The sequence below is a fragment of the Urocitellus parryii genome, chromosome 9, assembly GCF_045843805.1.
Source record: "Urocitellus parryii isolate mUroPar1 chromosome 9, mUroPar1.hap1, whole genome shotgun sequence".
Classification (NCBI taxonomy): domain Eukaryota; kingdom Metazoa; phylum Chordata; class Mammalia; order Rodentia; family Sciuridae; genus Urocitellus; species Urocitellus parryii.
Window position 1 is genome coordinate 6,572,108 of NC_135539.1, and position 19,628 is coordinate 6,591,735.

The 19,628-nt window shown below is 52.1% G+C and overlaps 1 protein-coding gene and 1 long non-coding RNA gene across 2 annotated transcripts; one reads left to right on the top strand and one right to left on the bottom strand.

The window, feature by feature from the left end:
* Positions 1-5,694: 5,694 nt before the first annotated feature.
* On the bottom strand, positions 5,695-15,589 carry Mmp25 (matrix metallopeptidase 25). Its single transcript, XM_026385311.2, has 10 exons — positions 15,485-15,589; positions 14,974-15,106; positions 12,616-12,754; positions 12,223-12,512; positions 7,673-7,849; positions 7,491-7,572; positions 7,250-7,332; positions 6,762-6,914; positions 6,430-6,687; positions 5,695-6,308 (listed from the first exon to the last, which is right to left on the bottom strand). The coding sequence occupies exons 1-10, from the start codon at positions 15,587-15,589 to the stop codon at positions 6,040-6,042; spliced, it is 1,689 nt and encodes a 562-aa protein (XP_026241096.2). The 3' UTR covers positions 5,695-6,039.
* On the top strand, positions 8,590-11,849 carry LOC113180494 (uncharacterized). The gene is made up of 3 exons (XR_003300479.1): positions 8,590-8,789; positions 10,266-10,395; positions 11,775-11,849. It is a non-coding gene; the product is annotated as an uncharacterized LOC113180494 (long non-coding RNA).
* Positions 15,590-19,628: the final 4,039 nt, after the last annotated feature.

Genomic DNA, 19,628 nt, shown 5'->3' on the forward strand with positions numbered 1-19,628 from the left:
AGGATTTAGCAGGCAGGGAAGGGTCATGGCCTGGGAGACAGGCCTTGAGCCCAGCCCACTGCCTGCTCCTACTCACCCTAGAGTAGCACACTGTGACTCAGGGTTCCAGGGTCTGGCCTGCTAGAGAGGAACAGATGAGGGGAAAACTCAGAAAGCTTCCTTGCCACCTCCCCAGAGAGTCCTTGGCCTTAGACCCCAGATGTCTCCCCAGGATGACCTCACCATTTAGTCTGGCCTTGTCCCTAGGGGTCTGACCCCCAGTGAAGCAGTCACCTTCTCTTCCCAATTCTTCTAGCTCAAAGATCAGCTGAGGGCCGCCCCAGGAGGGAGGCCCTAGATGCTTTAAGAGCAGAAGCGGGAGGAGGTTGGAGGGTGGAGCCTCTCCTAGGACAAGAAGAAGGGTCAGTAGTTCAGATTCAAAGAGATGGAAAGAGAAGGAGAAGCAGAAGAGCCTGAGTCTCCTGAGGCAGGGAGTAGGGGTTTGTCCCTTGTTGATCCCCTGACTCCCGCTTTAGGCACTCTCAGAGCTAGGATGGGCTGTCTGAGTCAGGACTGGTCTATTCACCAGCCCCCAACCTGAGAGGAGCAGAGGAAGTGAGGGTGTGGCTCAGCACAGAGGTGTGCTTAGCCAGGCCCAGGGTTGGATCCCCAGCATGCAAAATAAACACATAGATAACAGTATGGACTTGGGATGCAGGTGGGAAGCTCCAGAGTTCAGGTGAGGGCAGGCAGCCCAGTGAGGTAGTGTTCCATGTGGAATGCTGACCAGGTGCCCGCAGGGATCTGCACCTGGCTCAACTCCAGAGAAGCTTCTGGTGCAGCTGCTGAAGTCACAGGAAGATAGGACCTGCCAGGAGCTGGGGTGAGCCCGTGAGGCCAGGGGCCTTGTAGATGGCATGGGCGCTGCAGCAATGCTGTTCCCTCAGGGGATAGGACCAGTCCTCAGGACTCTGCCAGTGACTCTCTGCCTGGCTGGCCAGCCCCTCCTGACCCCTCCTGCATCATGGCCTCTCAGCATGAGGTTCCTCTACAGTTTTCTGCCAGACTTCAGCTAGCTGCCCTGGTTACTCTCTCCTGGCCAGTTCAGCACAGCTCTGCCCTGCCCTCAGTGGGGTTTTCCAGGCCAGTGGGTCAATGCGCCACAACAGAGGGGCTTAGCCACTGACCTCAATCCTCTCACAGAGTGGAGGCTGCAGTCTCAGATTTGGTGTATCCAAAGTGGGATCCTTCTGAGGGACTGGGAGGAAATGCTGTTCCAGGCCTCTCTCCCAGCTTGTAGAGGGCCATCTTCCGGTTCACTTGGCATCAGGGATTTGTGCCCAAATTTCCAATTTTAATTTCTTTCTTTTTTTTTTTTTTTAAGAGAGAGTGAGAGAGGAGAGAGAGAGAGAGAGAGAGAATTTTTAATATTTATTTTTTAGTTCTCGGCGGACACAACATCTTCGTTGGTATGTGGTGCTGAGGATCGAACCCGGGCCGCACGCATGCCAGGCGAGCGCGCTACCGCTGAGCCACATCTCCAGCCCTTAATTTCTTTTTATTTATTATTTTTTGGTACTGGGGATTGAACTCAGGGGCACTCGACCACCCTTTTTGTATTTTATTTAGAGACAGGGTCTCACTGAGTTGCTAAGTGCCTCGCTGTTGCTGAGCCTGGCTTTGAACTCGCAATCCTCCTGTCTCAGCCTCCTGAGTCACTGGGATTACAGGCGTGTGCCACTGTGTCCAGCTAAATTTCCAATTTTTATAAGGACACCAGTCCTAATGGATTAAGGCCCACACTAATGGTCTTATTACTTGGTAACCTTATTAATTGGTAACCTTTGCAAAGACCCTCTCCACATGAGAGTACATTCTAAAGTCCTGGGGTTTAGGACTCCAATATATGAATTTGAGGGGGATGCAGTGGATCCCAAAATACCCTTGAAAGGAACTTGAGACAACCTCTGTAGCTCACAGAGGATGTGTGAGACGTTCCCCTGTGCTCACTAGACTAGTTGTCTGTCACCTGCTGCTGCTGAGGAGCCCACAGCACTGTCTGGAACCCCCTTTGCACGCCCAGGAAGGCCAAAACCTCCCCTGAGCCTTCTTTGAGTTCTAGAGAGAGAGGGAGAAGGGAGCTGCTCCTACTTTAGCTGAAGCCTCTCCTCTGGGTGTCACCTCCAGAAGATGGTCTGCCCCATACCATGAATGCCTCCATGGCTGCCCCTAGGGCTCCCATCCACAGCAGACTCTCTGGTTTTGTGTTTTGTTTTGTTTTTTAATATATATATATATATATATATATATATATATATATATATATATATATATATAGTAGATGGACACAATACTTTTATTTTATTTATTTATTTTTATGTGGTGCTGAGGATTGAACCCAGAGCCCTACACATGCAAGCAAGAGCTCTACCACCAAGCTGCAATCCCAGCCCAGATGCTCTGTTTTTAAAACTTTATTGAGATAGAATTCACATGCAATAAATACAGTTAATCCATTAAAATGCACAAGTCAATACACAGAACTGGGAAATCATTACAATGTATTTTAGAACATTTCTATTATCTTAAAAAGAAATTCTGGCCGGGTATGGTGGTGCATGCCTGTGATACCAGTGGCTCAGGAGGCTGAGGCAGGCGGATCGCCTCAGCAATGGCAAGGCACTAAGCATCTCAGTGAGACCCTGTCTCTAAATTAAAAAAAAAAAAAAATAGGGCTGGGAATGTAGCTCAGTGGTCTAGTGCCCCTGAGTTCAATCCCTGGTACAAGGAAAAAAAAAGAAGGAGAAGGAGAAGGAGAGGAGAAGGGGAAGGGGAAGGAAAGAAATTAATTCTGCCAGGCACTGTGGCACACACCTGTAATCCCAGGGACTCCAGAGGCTGAGGCAGGAAGATTGCAAGTTCAAAGCCAGCCTCAGCAATTTAGCAAAGCCCTGTCTCAAAATAGAAAATAAAAAGGGCTAGGGAAGTGGCTCAGTGCTCTAGCGCCCCTGGGTTAAACCCCAGGTACAAAAAAAATTTTTTTTCCACTAGAGGTGTAGCTCAGTGATAGAGCACTTGCCTAGCATTCATGAGACCCTGGGTTCCACCCCTAGTACCACAAAAAGGAAAAAAAATAAATAAATCTGTCCCCTGAACCATTACTTCCAAATAGCTATCTCCCCATCCCCCAATATCTTCTATCAATCAATTATTCATTTTCTGTCTATAGATTTGCTTGTTCTAGACATTCATATGCATAGAATCATACAATATGTAGCCTTTTGTGTGTGGCTGCTTTAACCAAGCATCAGATTTTCAAGGTCTTATCTATATTGTAGCCTGAATCAATGCTTCACTCATTTTTAATGCTGAATGACATTCCATTCTGTGAGGAGTAAACCCAGGGGTGCTCTACCACTGAACTAAATCCCCCAGCCCTTTTTATTTTTGAGACAGAGTCTCACTAAGTTGGCTGGCCTGGAACTTGTGATCTTCCTGCCTCAGATTCCCCAACTGCTGGGATTACAGACATGTACCACTGCTCCTGGCTCCTTTGCCCCCCACTTTTTTTTGTACCCAGGGGTACTTAACCACTGAGGCACATCCCTAGTCTTTTTTTTTTGGTAGTTGTAGATGGACAGCCTGCCTTTATTTTGCTTATTTTTGTATGCGGTGCTAAAAATTGCGCCCAGTGCCTCAAGTGTGGCAAGAGCTCTGCCACTGAACCACAGCCCTAGTCCAGCCCTTTTTTCCTTTTTTTAATTATTATTTTGAGACAGGGTCTTGCTAAGTTGCTTAGAGCCTCGCTAAGTTGCTGAGACTGGCTTTGAATTTGTGATCTCCTGCCTCAGCCTCTTGAGCCACTGGGATTACAGGTATGTGCCATCATGCATGGCTTTCCGTTGCCCATTTTTAATTGGGTTCTTTATATTTATCGATACAAGTTGCTTATCAGATATATGAATTGCAAATATTCTCTCCCATGCTATGGGTTGTCTTTCTAAGTTCTTTATGGTGTCCTTTGAAGCATGAAAGGTTTTAATTTTGGTATTAGGACTGTATCATTTTGAAAATACAAGTAATCATTTTGATATGACATTTTTATGTAGTGGACTTGAGTATTTGCAGCTGAAGAAGTTTGCATGTAGTCTTGAAAACATCTCAGTTGCACAGGGGCCTTCTTTCCTCTGGCTCCTCCTCAACCAACTTTCAGGCATCCATCTGAGCTTCCTCCTCCCACGTTTCCTACTTCAATAACGCCCTGTTCCCATCAACCATTGATCCCAACTTTTTCTGTAAAACAGTGATTGATTCAAATCTGCCTAGTTTCTGCCACCAACTACACCTCAGGTCCATCAGTGCTCAGAAGAAATGAAGGGCTTTCTCTTCTCTCTCTCTTCTTCTTCTTTTTTTTTGGTACTGAGGATTAAACCCAGGGGCACTCAACCACTGAGTCACATCCCCAGTCCTTTTTATATTTTATTTAGAGACAGGGTCTCACTGAGTTGCTTAGAGCCTTGCTAAATCACTGAGGCTGGCTTTGAACTTGGGATCCTCCTGCTTCAGCCTTCTGAGCTGCTGTGATTACAGGCGTGCACCACTGCGCCCAGCTCTCCTTATTATTTTTATTCTCCTCCTGAATGTGGATCCCTGTTTCCCTCTCCTACTTGGCTAGTTCTTGTCCTCATGCTAGTCTGGGTGTCAGGAACAACTGGGGACAACTTCCCATTAAAGCTAAATGCCATCACAAAGTGACCCACTAGTGACTCCACCTATGGGGAGTGGACACCTCTCAACCAGCCTGGCTCTATAGGCAATATGGAGAGTGGTCCCTGGGAGGAAGGACTTGGAAGGGACATAGCCATGCCATGAGAGCTAGCCTCCTTGACCATCAGGGTGCAATCACCCACAAGCTTGTTAAAATACAGATGCCTGACCTCACTCCCAGAATGAGGATTCAGAGTGAGGGAATGGGATCCACATATCTAAATTCTCATCTGGTGATTCTGATATGGACTATTCCAGGAGCCTAGTTCCAGAGACAGTGATGAAGGTCTTGAGTCTTTGGGGAATTTGGATGAAAGAGGAATCCTGGATTTCATCTACTCTTTAGCCTAGGACTAGGGCCTCCAGGAGTGCTGAGAAGGTATTGAGGGGACTTGAAAGAGGGATCTGTCCATGTCTTCCCAGCAGCAGGGGCCACCTGGAACCAAATTGTGCTAGATGAAGCTCCAGTCACTCCTGCAGGGCAGGAGAGGATGTTCAGGATAGGAGGGTGTCTATTTGAATGGGGGAAGTCCTGGGGTTAGGGTGGTGTCCAGGCTGTGTGGCCTGGGGTCAGGACAACTAGAAAGGAGGTTAATGGGGACAGAGGTGGGGAGTACCATCCATGTGGCCACTGATGGCACTCAGGATATGAGGCACGGATCTGCAAGGAGATCTCCAGGCTTGGTCTGGGCCCCCCATCATGATTGCAGTGGGACAATGTGGCACCAGGTCAGGTGAGAAGATTCAAGGAAACTGGGCAGCTGTGTGTGGGAGGCCAGACACTGCTGCCTGCGTGGTGGGGGACAGAGATTCCAAGGACTGAGTTCCAAGAAAGCCAGGCTGTTCTGGGGAAAGGAAAGTCCTACTGGGGCAGCGTGTGGCCGAGATGTAGGCCAAGCTGTCCCCTCCCTATGACCGCAAGGGGGGCCGCAGAGTACCTCATCCTGTAAGTGTACAGTCCCCGTGCTTAGCTCTGCCTCTCGCCCCCTCCCCGCCCCCATTGCCTCGGCATCCCGCCCCTTCCTGAGTCTGCACCGTCTCAGGCGGCTGCTCTTGCAGGTGCCCACGGAGCACGGAGGTCACCGCGCACTGGTGCCCATTGGCGGCGGGTGCCACCCAGAGAGCACTGGAGGTAAAGTCCAGGCAGCAGCCGGACCTCCCCAGGGAATCTGTCCAGTTCTGTGCTGGAGGGAGCTACGCAGAGGGGACAGACTCACAGCCCCACGCAAGGTCCAGCAGAGACTCCGGCCCTGCTCGGTGTAGGGCGCTGTTCCGCTCAGGAGGTCCCTGCCCTCAGCAGAAGAGGACGCCCGCCAGCAGGGGCAGGAGGGACACCAGGAGCAGCGCGGGCGGCCTCTCGGAGGCCTGGTTGAGCTCGCACCGACAATCACAGGTTCCGGGCTTGGGGGTCGGTTTGCGGGGCTCAGGAGTGTGAGGGCCAAAGTCGGGGGCCGGACAGTCCAGCCACTTGGGCCCCATGGGCTGCGGGGAGTCCGGCGCGGTCTTGACGCTGCCTTTGGGAAAGCGCCAGTAGTGGGCGCCCTTGAAGAAGTAGGTGTCACCTGTGGCGGAGGAGACCTTTCAGGCGTTGGTCCAGGCCTGCCCCAAGCCGCGCCCCTCCTGCTTCACCCCGAGTCCCCCTGGGACCCGCGACCGCCAGCCCCCTCCCCTGCGTCCCCGGACCTGTGTTGCCGACAGTGACATCGTCGGGGGCGGGAGGCGCCCCTTCCCAGAGGCTCAGGTCGCGCGGGTAGCCCGGGTCCGGGCGCGAGGCCTCCTCGTCGTACCGCCAGTACTGCTGTCCCCGGATCAGGTAGGTCTTCCCGTTGAATGGCCACGAGAACGCGGCGTCTACGACCTCGCCCGGCGGCAGCCCTAACTCCTCGAGCGGCCGCGCTGCGCCCTCTAGCTGCCGCTCCCGGAACACCCAGAACTGCGGGCCTGGAGGGAGGCAGCCTGGTCACCAGCACGGTTCCGGAGCCGGTTCGGACCCGGCCACCTGGGGCCCCACTCACCGCTGAAAAGGAGGATTCGGCCGTCTCCGCGCCGAGCATAGGCGGCCTGGATGACCCTCACGTGCGAGGGCAGCCCCTCCCAGAAGCGGTGCACCCGGGCAGGTCGGGGCGACACCAGCTGTCCTGAGGGCTGGAGGCGCCAGAACCAGGGGCCTTAGGGGCAAGAAGGGGAGGGCATGGGGTCATGACATGGTAGGAGGACGCCCCGCCCCCGCCTAGAGTGTGTGGCCGAGGGAGGGCTGGGTCTTCCCACCCCACAAGGTCCCTTGCACACTACCCATCTGTCCATCTGGGGTGTCCATCTGGAAATCAAGGGCGACTCAATCTAGGGCGACGGACTCCTTTTGGCTTGCCCAGGAGTTCCCATTTTTTAGCACTAAAAATCACACTTCCCAGGAAACATTGAAGCCAGTGGTGGGGGTCACCTGAAGTGTACAGGAAGCCAACCATGGTGCCAAGGGAGTCAGGGACCAACCAAAGGGACTTACCTTTGAAAAAGAAGGTTTCACCGCGGATGTTGGCAATGGCATCAAAACTGCCCTCACATCGATCAGGGACAGGTGCCGAGGGCCTGGGTAGGAAAGGTGAGTGAGCAGAAGGCGGGCTTCTTCATCCCTTACCCTCCACCACAGTCCTGAAAGGCAGGGCTGGCTCACTGTCCCATCTCACCTAGGACACTGGGGCTAGGGAACTGGTCACCCAAGGTCACACAGCTGGTGGGGAACTCACCTGTCAGGGGGCAGGACAGAGGGCCTTGGAGGAATCAGGGGTTTCCTTGTGGGCTGGTCATTTGGGGTTTGAGGCACTTTCCCTGCAAGAAGAGTCAGACAGGTGTGGGCTCCCTGGGCCTGCTCAGAGGCCATGGGAGAGCCACAGCAGAGCGACTCAGGGCAGGTCCCTCATTGCCATACCATACAGCTGCTGCAGGCCATCACGGTCATCCTGGGACAGGCGGTACTTGTCAGGGTCACCCACTGGGCCCTGGTAGAAGGGCCTCATAATGGAGTTGGGTGCGGAGGAATGGCCCAGACCCAGGGCGTGGCCAAACTCGTGAACAGCTACAGCAAACAGGTCAGTACCCTCACCATCTGGGGAGGGGAAAGGAAGGTTGGAGCTGAGGGCACCCCACACTTGGAAAGAATGCATGGGAAGTGGGACCTGCTGGTCTGCAGGAAGCACCAAAAGACCCTTGGGAGGGGACTCCAGCCTCCTCTGCCCTGACCCCTCATTGAGCCATTACTGAATTCTTTTTTTTTTTATATATATAATATTTATTTATTTTTAGTATTTGGCGGACACAACATCTTTGAATGTGGTGCTGAGGATCGAACCCGGGCCGCACGCATGCCAGGTGAGCGTGCTACCGCTTGAGCCACATCCCCAGCCCCTGAATTCTTACTGAATTCTTTCAGCAAATATTTTTGAATTGCCCTTTGATGGTGCTGATACTGGGTACAGGGATGAAGAGACCCAAGAATGGACAGAGGAAGAGTGACCTTACACAAGTGCAGCCCCTCTCTTGAAGGGAAGACTGCTTATAGAAGCTCAGAGCAGCAAGAACCCTGGGTGCCTGTAGTTCTCTCCAGGAAAACCGTGCTTTGGAGCATTCCCTCCTCTAAGATCTAGTCCATGAGCAGAGGTCCCTGTTCCCCATCCCCAACCCAGGTCCCTCCCACTCACCTTTCATTTCCTCTGCCCCTATTCCTTGGCCCACATTCCCACATCCTCTGTCCCCCCTCTGCCATCTCCCCTGCCCACAGCTCCCCTCTCCCCTCCCCCTCCCCCTCCCTGGGGTCCCCGCCCCTCCTCTTCCTGGCCCTGTTCCATCTCCACAGGAACATGGAGCTCCCTCCAGCATGCACTCTCAGACCACAGCCTCTCTCTCAGCCTCTTCCCACCACAGAAACTTCTTCCCTGGAGATCCAGCTCCAGCGACTGAGGGCCTAGTTCCTCATCGATCTGCCTGGCTCCTGCTCCCGTCAAAGGCCCCACCCAGAAGAGGCAGTGACAGAGCCAGGCAACACATCAGTGAGCACGAATTTCTGCAGATGTTGATCTAGTTTGTGGGAATCTCTAACTAGGGCTAGCAACATTGAAAACAGCATTATTGGAAATGGCCTGGCGAAATGAAAAGCAAGTTTCTCTAAAGCCCCTGAGGGCTGATACCTAAGTATGGGAGCGGTAAATCCTAGGAGGTCTCATTTACCTCTCAAACCTCTACTTCCTATCCTCATTTTACAGAGGGGGGGATTGAGGCCAAATGCCCTGCCTGTGCACCCTCAAAACTGCAAATGTCTGACCAATTTCCACATTGACTGCAGGTCTTATTATTGTTCCAAATCCTTTTTCTGAGAAATTGGAGGAAGTTTGTTCTTTCACCTTCTTTCCTTGCTTCATCTCTACTTTGGGGACATGGGGTTTCTGAGCCAGGCACCCCTTCCTGCACCCTTCTCACGCTATGCAGCTGGGGAAATTACACAACCGTGCAGGCCTAGCCCCACCAGAGTCCTGATGGGTAGTGTGCAAGGGACCTGACACCTCCTATCATCCCTGCCCTTGTCCCAGCAAGCAACTCCTCTACTCTCTCCCCTCAGCCTCCTTTCCATGTCCACAAGGCCCCAAAGCTGCAACCCAGTCATAAGTCCCACCTTCAGATGACAGATGCTAACAAGCACACATCCTGCTTCATCAAGTCCAATGGAATCTGTGACTTGTAGTGTACCTGGGGCAGATACCCAGTCACACTGCTTTCTGCAGTCCCTCCTCAGCCACGTTCCTTAGTCAATAATCTAAACTCAGTCCAGTTCTTTAGCTCCTTTCATACCTGAACCCATTGCAGTTTTGGATCTTCCCCCACTGATGGAGTCTGCAGACACTAAGAATGTCACTTGTTTCCTGGATGACCAAATCTAATGCCCGTAATTTACTGGGTTTGTTTGCTGTAGCCCATTGCTGACCACTTCCTCCTTGACTCTTGTTCTTCATCACCTTTTGGCCTGTTCTTTCTCCATCTCTGTTAATTCCTCTTCCCCAGCCACCCACCTCTTAGCCCTGGGGCTCTCCACAGTTCTGTCCTTAACCTTTACATGCTACATTTTCTTCCTGGTAAGCTTACAAACCCCAAGGACACTAACTGTGCCCCCAGGTCCAGCTCTAATAAGGGTTGGCAGTGCTTAGAGCACCGGTCTGCACCAGACTCTGAGTAAGTAAAGGGCTGGAGGTGGATTACTCATCTAATCCACAGACCACACTGCCAGCAGGTACTGTTCCCATCCCCCATTTCTCAGTTGAGGAAATTGAGTGCAGCGTGGTTAAGTAACTCGTACACATTACAAGTGGAGGAACCCTGACTTGATTCAGCTTCAAAGCCCACCTGCTTGGGTTGTGGGTGTGGCCCAGTGGTACAGCACTTGCCTAGCATCTGAGAGGCCCTAGGTTCCATATCCAGAACCACAAAAATATATAAATAAAAAAATTTAAAAGCCCACCTGTTTAATTCTGCAGGACATTGCCTCACTGTCATGGATGCAGTCTCTGATGAGCAGTCAAGCCCTGACAGAGCCTGAGCACCAACTCCAGCTGCCCCTGCCCCACTCAGGCTCCCCCCAGCAGCTCACAGACAACCACTGGCAATGTAAGTCTGGGAAGAGCCAGCCCTGCCCCAGGCTGTTCCCACTAGAGAGCTCCAGGGGAGCAGTCTCCTCTCCAGCTGAGACCACATCCTTGCTCAGCTTCTCACCCTCTCTTCCTTCCCTTTCCCAAGTGCATGCCCCTGAGAAACTGCTTGCATAACAATTTCCATCTAGGCCTTCACTTCCAGGGAACCTGAACTAGGACAGAGGAGCCCAAGTCTAGAGCATGATTCTCAGTGCTTGTAGCATCCGCATGGAACACTGGTGCACGGCAACAGGCTCCACACCTGCACTCCTCCCACCTTGGGCCAGCCTGATGCCCTCCCCCACGTGCACTAACAGCAGCCATCCTCCAGGACCTATGCTGGATCCTGGATGTCATTACACACTCCTTGTCTCCTGGTCCCCAGGATCCAGCCAGATCTTTGCCCATCCCATCCCTCCTGGCTTCCCTCAGATCCAAACCCCCACCCCATGGCCCACCTCCATCTCTTACCTGGACCCTGCAGCAGCTTTGCCTCCCTGTCTCTCTCTACCCCCTCATACAGCCAGCAATATTTCTAGAATGCAAAATCCTTTGATGGGGCTGGGGTTGTGGCTCAGTGGTAGAGCACTTGCCTAGCATGTGTGAGACACTGTGTTTGATCCTCAGCACCACATAAAAATAAACAAATAAAGGCATTCTGTCCATTTACAACTACCAAAAAAAAAAAATTTAACAAAAATCCTTTGATAGCTTCCCACAGCCTCCAGAGCCCCACTGTCCGAATTCTTCCACTTGCTCTTGAAGGCCCGTTATGATCTACGACCCACCATTCATCCTATGCCATCTCCTTTCCAAAGCCAGAGTCTTGCCTTCTTGCCTCAGGCTATGTCTCCCCCCCCCTCCCCCTCTTCCTGAGTACCTGGCACTCTGCTAGCTCACTGGCTTTGCTTTCTCCTTGTGAGAGTCCTGTCTGCCCCCCACCCCACCCGCCCATCCATGCAGCCGTGCTTCTTGGTGCTCAGTGCATGTTTATATATATTGAATGAATGGAGTCACCCCTTCTAGGAGGCCACCTCTGTGTAGCCCTAGGCTCTAGGACTTCCTCAGCTGTGACTGCAGGCCATTGGGTCACTGTGTGTAGTAACTGCCTATTATTCTTTTGCCTCAGCTGCTGACAGAAAGGTGGCTTAGGCTCTGTAAGCCAATCCAGCTGAGAGCTAGGCACCTGGTAGTCCTCTGCAATGGTTAATTTTATGTGTCAATTTGGCCATGCCATGATGCCCAGGGGTTTGGTCAAAACGAGTCCAGATGTTGTGAAAGTAACTTGAAGATACGACTAAGATCTACTATCAGTAAAGCAAGTCACTCCAGTTGGGGTGGTCTGTGTCCAAACAGGTCACTCCCCGTGAGCAGACTGAGGGCTTTGGGGAAAGAGTTCTGCCTCAAGACAGAAACCCAACTAAGTTTCCAGCCTGCCCTACAGATTGGCCTCGTTCACCCTACAATCCCTGGGAGCCAATTCCTTACAATAAATCTCTACACACACACATCTTCTTGGTAATTTCTCTGGAGACTCCCAACTTATACAACCTCAACTGATCAATTCATTTAAACCTCAGACATATCTTTAACTTGGGTTCCAAACTCAGAACCACAAAAATAAATTTTTTTTTATAAAAAGCCCCGCTTCATGCTGCGGGACACAGTCATCAACACAGGGTCTGACTAGCTGTCATTCCTGACAGAGCCTGGTCACCAGCCCCAGCTGCCCCTTCCCTTCTTAGGTTCCCACCAGCAGCCCAGGAACTGGGGAGAGGACCTCTCCAAAGATGGGAGGTTTTACCTTGCGACCCAAAAGTCCAGATCTCCTCATCATCAAAGTGAGTGTCCCCGGAGATTGGGTGCTCCCCAGGGAAGAAGGCATGGGCAAGGGTGCCGCCCAGCCCGTCGAAGGGGTAACTGTCCTGGTGGTAGGCCCGGGCAAAGTCGATGAGGATGTCAGCCTCCTGGTGCTGGGAATTCACCTCCTGGAACGTGAGGCCTGACTCAACACCCCAGACGGTCAGGGCATAGCTCATGAGGGTCCGCACTAACTGAGGGTTCAGCAGGGAGCTCTGGGGGAAGGACTGTACCCTGAGGAGAGAGGAGGGGAGCAGGTGGCGATAGAGGCAAGGGCAGACATGCAAGCCTGGGACCCAGCAGGCAGGCCCAGGGGAGGGCAGGCCCCAGGACCTACCTCCAGGTCAGGATCCGCTTCCTCCACACACTGCCACTCAGAGCATAGCGGCGGCGCCGTCTAACCAGCCCCGCAGGCCCCACCAGCACGTCAGGCAGGGAGCAACGGGGCTTGCGCATGGTTTCTATAGTCCTTTTGTCTGTGGGAGACCAGGAGGGACAGGGTCAGCAGCAGGAAAGCCTACCCTAACCATGCACCAGTTATCCTTATTCATGGGGAAAGGGAGGCTCTGAGAGGTAAAGTCATCATGGGATGCTGATCCAGTCCCAAGTCCCCAGACTAGGAGAGATCTGCGACCCCTGTGCCAAGCCACTGTCCCAGGTTGGGTCTCCTGGGAACCCCCTTTTCTAGTTCAGCTCCATTCCCAGCTACCACCTCATTTTTAGGTTTTGTTTTGTTTTGTTTTTTCTGTGCTAGGGATCAAATTCCTCATTTTCAAATTAAGGTCAATCCACATATTATTGGTTGAGGTGACAAATAAAACTTGAGAACATACAGATGCCAGACCCTGTTCTAGGCTGTTCCAAGAGTGAATGAGGCAGAATCTTCCCCTAGTTAACATTCTTAAGCTCCTTTTCCACCCCATTTAACTCCACAGAGGTCAGACATGGTGGCAAATGCCTGTAATCCCACTGATTTGGGAGGCTGAGGCAGGAGAATTGTGAGTTCAAGGGCAGCCTCAGCAATTTATTGAGGTCCTAAGCAACTTAGTGAGATCCTGTCTCTAAATAAAACGTAAAAAGGGCTGGAGACGTGACTCAGTGGTTAAGCGCCCCTGGGTGCAATCCTTACCACCTACCTCTAAAATGCATGCCCTCAATTCAACTGCTTCTGGTTACACCCCCCACTCCAGGCCATCTGGGGCTACAACTGCCTTCTTCCTGTTCTCCAGAAGCCCCACCTCCACCCTCAGCAACCAAGTTTAAAACTGCAAGTCAGACTGAGTTGTTTTTCTTCTTCAAATCCTTTTCTGGTTATTATCACTCAGAATCAAAACCCAAACATTTTTGAGTCCCTTTATTCAAGTTCTTTTTTTGATACTGGGGATTGAACCTGGGGGTGCCTTACCACAAAGCTCTATCTTATTTATTTTTTGAGACAGGGTCTCAACAAGTTGCTGAGAGTCTTGCTAAATTGCTGAGGCTGGTCTGGCTAAATCTATGGGATTACAGTCATGCACGAAGGTTTCCAATTAGACCCCTACCTAAGCCCTTCAGGTTTCTTTTACTCCAGGCACATAAAATTGTGCCTGCCCCGGGGTCTTTTCACTTGCTGAGACATTTTCTCTTACATCTTCCCTTGACTACTCTTCCTTTTTGTGGTCTTGCATCATGTGACATCTTTCAGAGGCCTAGCTGGGTGTGGCCTAGCTACTTGGGATGCTGAAGCGAGAGGACTGAAAGCTCAAGGCCAGTCTGAGCAATTTAGGAAACCTTGTCTCAGAGTTAAAAAAAAAAAAAAAAAAAAAGGTGCTGGGCATGTGGTTTAGTGGTAGAGTGTTTGCCTAGAATGCTTAAAGCTCAACATCAAAGAGGGGAAAAGTGCCAGGCAGGCGTGGTGGCACACGCCTATAATCTCAGCACCTGTAATCCCAGTGGTTTAGGAGGCTGAGACAGGAGGATCTCAAGTTCAAAGCCAGCTCAGCAAAAGTGAGGCTTTAAGCAATTCAGTGAGACTCTGTCTCTAAATAAAATATATAAAAGGGCTGGGGATGTGGCTCAGGGGTCAAGTGCCTCTGAGTTCAATCCTTAGTACAAAAAAAAAAGAAAGAAAAAAAAAGGCGGGGGAGGGGGGAGTACCCAGCTCTGGATATTAGATATTATTAGCATTTTATTTCCTTCAAAACACGATTATTTGAAACTATCTTGCACATTTATGTTCCTGATCTGCCTTTCTTCTCCCTCCAGAATGTTAGCTCCAGGAGTGCAGGGGCCTATTTCCAACAGTACTTTAACAATGGAGCCTAAAATAGAGGAAAACATAAAGAGATTCTCAGTAAAGGTGTATTGAAAGGTGAATGCCCCGCACAGTGCCACTCATCAGTAATCCTGGCTACTCAGGAGGCTGAGGCAGGAGGATTTCAAGTTCCAGTCCAGACTGGGCAACTTATCAAGACCCTGTCTTAAAATAAAAAATAGGAAGGTCTGGGGATGTAGTCCAGTGGTAAAATGCCCCGGGTTCAATCCCTCAGGGTGTTTGGGGGATGGGGGAGATAAATGCCTGAGAACCACAGAGGCTTGTGGCTGGAATTTGAGCTCAGCATCCTCATAAGCTCCTGTGATTCAAGAGCGCTGAAGTTTAAGGACTGCAGGATGATGATGGTCAGGTTAGGGGCAGAGGCAGGGCTGCAGCACTTACCCAAGCGTCCTGTCTCAGGCAGCCCAGCGAACCTCTGCATGACTTTGATGGCATCACGCAGCTTCTCAGGGCTCTGCAGCTGGGCCTGGGCAGGATCTGGTGGTGGTAAGTAGCCATAGAGTCTCAGCCAGTCCTAAAATCAATAGGACGGATGAAGTCAGAAGCTCACCACCATCCTGGAAGCCCCTCCCTTCCAGAGCCAGAGCCCTCAGTTCTGGGATGCAGGCCTGTTCCACCTCCCCAAGGTTCCCACCTTCCAGCTCCAGGTTTGCCAGTCTTCATTTGGACCCAGGAATTGAGGCCCAAATCCCATTCCAGCTCCTTTCCTGACCTCCAATTCCGGGCTCCAAAACTGACAGATTCAATAATCCGGGTCCCCAGACTCCATCCCCAGTCACTCTTCGGACATTTTAATCTGGCCCCTCCATCCTCCAAACCCAAAAGTCCAGGACCTCGGCTTTCCTCTCCCAGCCTCCCTGAGGATCCCAGAGGACCGGGGACCCCGGCTCACCACGCCCAGGCTCACGTCCTGCGCCGAGGGCTCAGAGGCAGGTGCTGACCGCGCGAGCAGAAACAGCGGCGTCAGGAACCGGAGTCCCAGCGCCAGCGGCCGCATGGCGCGCTTCAGCCAGGGCAACCAGGGGGCCCGAAGGAGGCCTGACCCAGGTCACTCGGGGACCTGGGGAAGGAGGTCAGGGGCCCAGAGAGGATTTCGCGGGGTGGATAAGATGGACAGGAGGGGTTAAAGATCCTGGGAAGGATGGGAGAGGATGCAGGGCGGCGACAGCAGAGGAGCAGGGGAACAGGGTTGCACGCGGGGTGAGGGGGGGGTCCGGGTTGGGCGGAGGATCTCGAGAGGATTGAGAGGGCCCGGAGGGGGTGAATGTCCAGTGACTAGGTCAGCCGGGCTGCCGCTCGGCGTCGCATCCGGCCCGGGTTCTGAGTGGCGGCCCTCTTCTACCCTCGCGGTCCGAGGGCGGGGTGTGCCCGGGCGGGGCGGGATCACCCCCAGGAGCGGTGCCGGAAACTGCCCAATCTTCGGGCGTCCAGCGAGAAGGGGCGGACCAGGCGGTGGCCCCCCGCCCCTCGCCGGGACCCAGGGACCCTCCTCCGAGCTCTTCAAAGCGCCAAAGGAAGGCAGGATGCGCGGGTGGGGCACTCTGCGCCCCCAGGCTTCTCCTCCCTCCGCCCGGGCTGCAAGTTTCTCTTCCCAAAAGCCAACGCCAGTGGGATTCCCTGGAGGAGCTAGCTTCTGCTTTCTCAGGACCGCGAGGCCCGGGAGGGGCGACCCGGCCACCCTCCTCCGCCCGCAGCATTCCCCGGACCCGCGGCGCGCAATGGAGTGCCGGGGGGGGGGGGTTTCCGGGCAGCAGGAGGCTGGGAAGACAGGTGTCCTTCCCCGCTGTGCGCCAAGCGGCTGCCGGTCCCGAATCCTTCGACCCGCCCTGGTGGCTGTGCGCATCTCTGCCTTGATGCACCGTGGTGTTGGCACCCAAGACGCCGGCGGTGCTCTGGGACCACAGTCCCTTTCCCCGGCACTAGGCACTAGGCATTTAAATCCAAAACCTCCACGCAGAAGCTCGGGTCCCTGCCGGGTGCCCGCAGCAGCGGACGAAGGAGGAGCTGGATGGGAGGCAACTGATGGTAAGACCTGGGCACCAGCAGAGCCTCCCCAAGCGCCCCGAACGCCCAGGGCTCGGGCCGGCTGTTGCAGAACCCAGAGACTTCAGGAGCCAGAGGGCTTCCAGGCCAGGGGCGGAGTCCCGAGTGAGTTTGACCGCTCAATCCCAGGAGTGGCCAGGAGGGGGGAGCCCCAAGGGGCTCCATCCGCATCTTATTTCTTTGTGTTTGCAGTACTGGATCCATCTGAACCCAGGGCCTCACACTTGCTGGGCAAGGGCCCTTCCACTGAGTTACATCCTCAGCCCCACCTACCTTTATTTATTTATTTTGGCACCAGAGATTGAACCCAGGGGGTGGTTGACCACTGAGCCACATCCTCAACCCTTTTTGTTTTATTTTTAGACAGGGTCTCCCGGAATTGCTGAGGGCCTTGCTAAATTGCTGAGGCTAGCCTCAAACTTTCGATCCTCCTGCCTCAGCTTCCGGAGTCCCTGGGATTATAGGTGTGTGCCACCACACCTTGCTCCCACCTGCATTTTAGACAAAATAGCCAGCAGGGCTGCCATGACAAAATATTACAGACTGTGTGGCTTCCACAGAAATTTATTTTCTCATGGTTCTGGAAGCTGGAAGTCCAAGACCAAGGGGCCAGCAGGGTTGGTTTTCTCTGAGACCTCCCTCCTGGGCTTGCAGAGGGCCACCCTGCTGTCTCTTTATATGGTCATCTCTCTGTGCCAGCACACTCCCTGATGGCTCTTCCTCTTGCAAGGCCACCAGTCACTGAGCCACAGGAAAGGCCTTGTTTTAACTTGATCACCCTTTATAGGCCCTGGCTCCCAATACAGTCCTGTTGTCAGTCACTGGGGTTAGAGCTTCAGTGCAAGAATTCTGAGGGAACAGGATATAGTTCATAAAGATCCTGTGTTGGCCATCAGATGACTGGCAAAAATTAAAAAACCTGCTGGTGACAGGTGTTAGCTAGGTGTGGCAAAGGTGAAATCAGCGCTCAGTGATGGGAATGTTTTGTGGTTGTTTTAGGATGGGACCAACCCTTCACCCCGAATTTGGTTCAGATTGGAGACTGGTGAGGCACATGCAGAGTTTGCTTACCTGTGCTGAGGCTTTCCAGGCCACAGGCAAGCTCTTCCACAGGTCTGGAAATGGTCTGAGAGGGGCTTTCATTGGGATGAGTGGCTGAGGCTGGGGCAAAGGTTCCCTGGAATTGGCCAGGACTTTCCAGGTTTAAAATTCCCTCCAGATTTTGGAAGAGAAGGCTTAAGGCCTCCTTGATTTGCCAGGATGTGAGCAAAGGGGAAGAGGGAGGAAGAGGCTTTGAAGTAATTAGCAGTCCCACATAAAAAAATGGAGTCCGCCGGGCGGGGGTGGCACAAGCCTGTAATTCCAGCGGCTGGGGAGGCTGAGACTGGAGGATTGCAAGTTGAAAGCCAGCCTCAGCAACAGCGAGGCACTAAGCAACTCTGTGAGACCCTATCTCTAAATAAAATACAAAATAGGGCTGGGGATGTGGCTCAGTGGTTGAATGCCCCTGAGTTCAATACATGGTACCAGGAAGAAAAAAAAAAAATGGAGTCGAACTCTTTATTACAGTGTCAAATGAAAACCTGAGCGAGGAGGGCTAGGGTTGTAGCTCAGTGGTCGAGTGCTTGCCTCACTCTTGTGAGGCCCTGAGTTTGATTCTCAGCACCTCATAAAAATAAATAAATAAAGGTTTCATGGGGCTGGGGCTGGGGCTGTAGCTCAGTGGTACAGCACCTGCCTTGCATGTGTGAGGCACTGGGTTCAATCCTAAGCCACCATAGAAAAATATATAAATAAAGATATTGTGACTATCTACAACTAAAAAAAAAATAAATAAAAATAAAGATATTATGTCCAACTACAATTAAAAAATAAATATAGAGCTGGGGATATAGCTTAGTTGAGTGCTTGCCACGAATGCACAAGGCCTCTGGGTTCAATCCCCAGCACCCATGCACACACACAAAAAAAAGAAAACTGGAAAATCTTACTGTATGTTAATTGTACTTAAATAAAATTGATACAAAAATTGTTTTAAAAAATAAATAAACATATTTAAAAAAAATAAAGATATTGTATCCTTCTGTAACTAAAAAAAAAAAAAAAACAAAAAAACACTGAGCTTGGGGCTGGGGTTGTGGTTCAGTAGTTCAATGCTCAACCAGCACATGTGAGGCACTGGGTTCCAGCCTCAGAGAAAGAAAGAAAGGAAGGAAGGAAGAAAGAAAGAAGGAAGGAAGGAAGGAAGGAAGGAAGGAAGGAAGGAAGGAAGGAAGGAAGGAAGGAAAGAAAGAAAGAAAGAAAGAAAGAAAGAAAGAAAGAAAGAAAGAAAGAAAGAAAGAAAACCTGAGCTCTTGGGAAACCAGTTTGATGATATTAAACAAGGCCAAGGAGCCTAGCCTCTGTGGGGGACAAAGTTGGCTTCAAGCTCTTTGCCCTTCCTCTCAGTGAGATGTGGCATCTAATCCTGTCTGCATCCCAAGGCTTCTGGCAGGCAACCCAGCCACCAGATACCTAGGTGAAGACACCTTCTGTTGACATCAGCCCCAGCCACCATCCACCTGCAGGTTCCCGAAAGCCCAGCAGCAAGAACCACCCAGCAGACCCCAGCCAAACCTCAGAACTGTGAGGGAGAAAAACACTGTGGGCTGGGAAGTAGCTTAGTTGTATAGTGCCTACCTAGAATGCAGGAGGCCCTGGGTTCCAGCCCCAGTACCTCAAACAAACAAAAACTGTTGTTTTAAGCCTTGAACTTGTATGGTAGTTAATTCACAATGAGAGATCACCAGAACCCCTCCACCTACTAGTTCCATCCAAAGGTGTACGACAGAGCGGAACACCCCCCACATGTCCTTAGAGGTGCTCAGTAAGTTATTGTCTATATCATTGGAAAAAAAGTGCTGAAAGCCGAAGTGTTGGGCTGGAGATGTGCCTCAAGCGGTAATGTGCTCGCCTGGCATGCACGGGGCACTGGGTTCGATCCTCAGCACCAC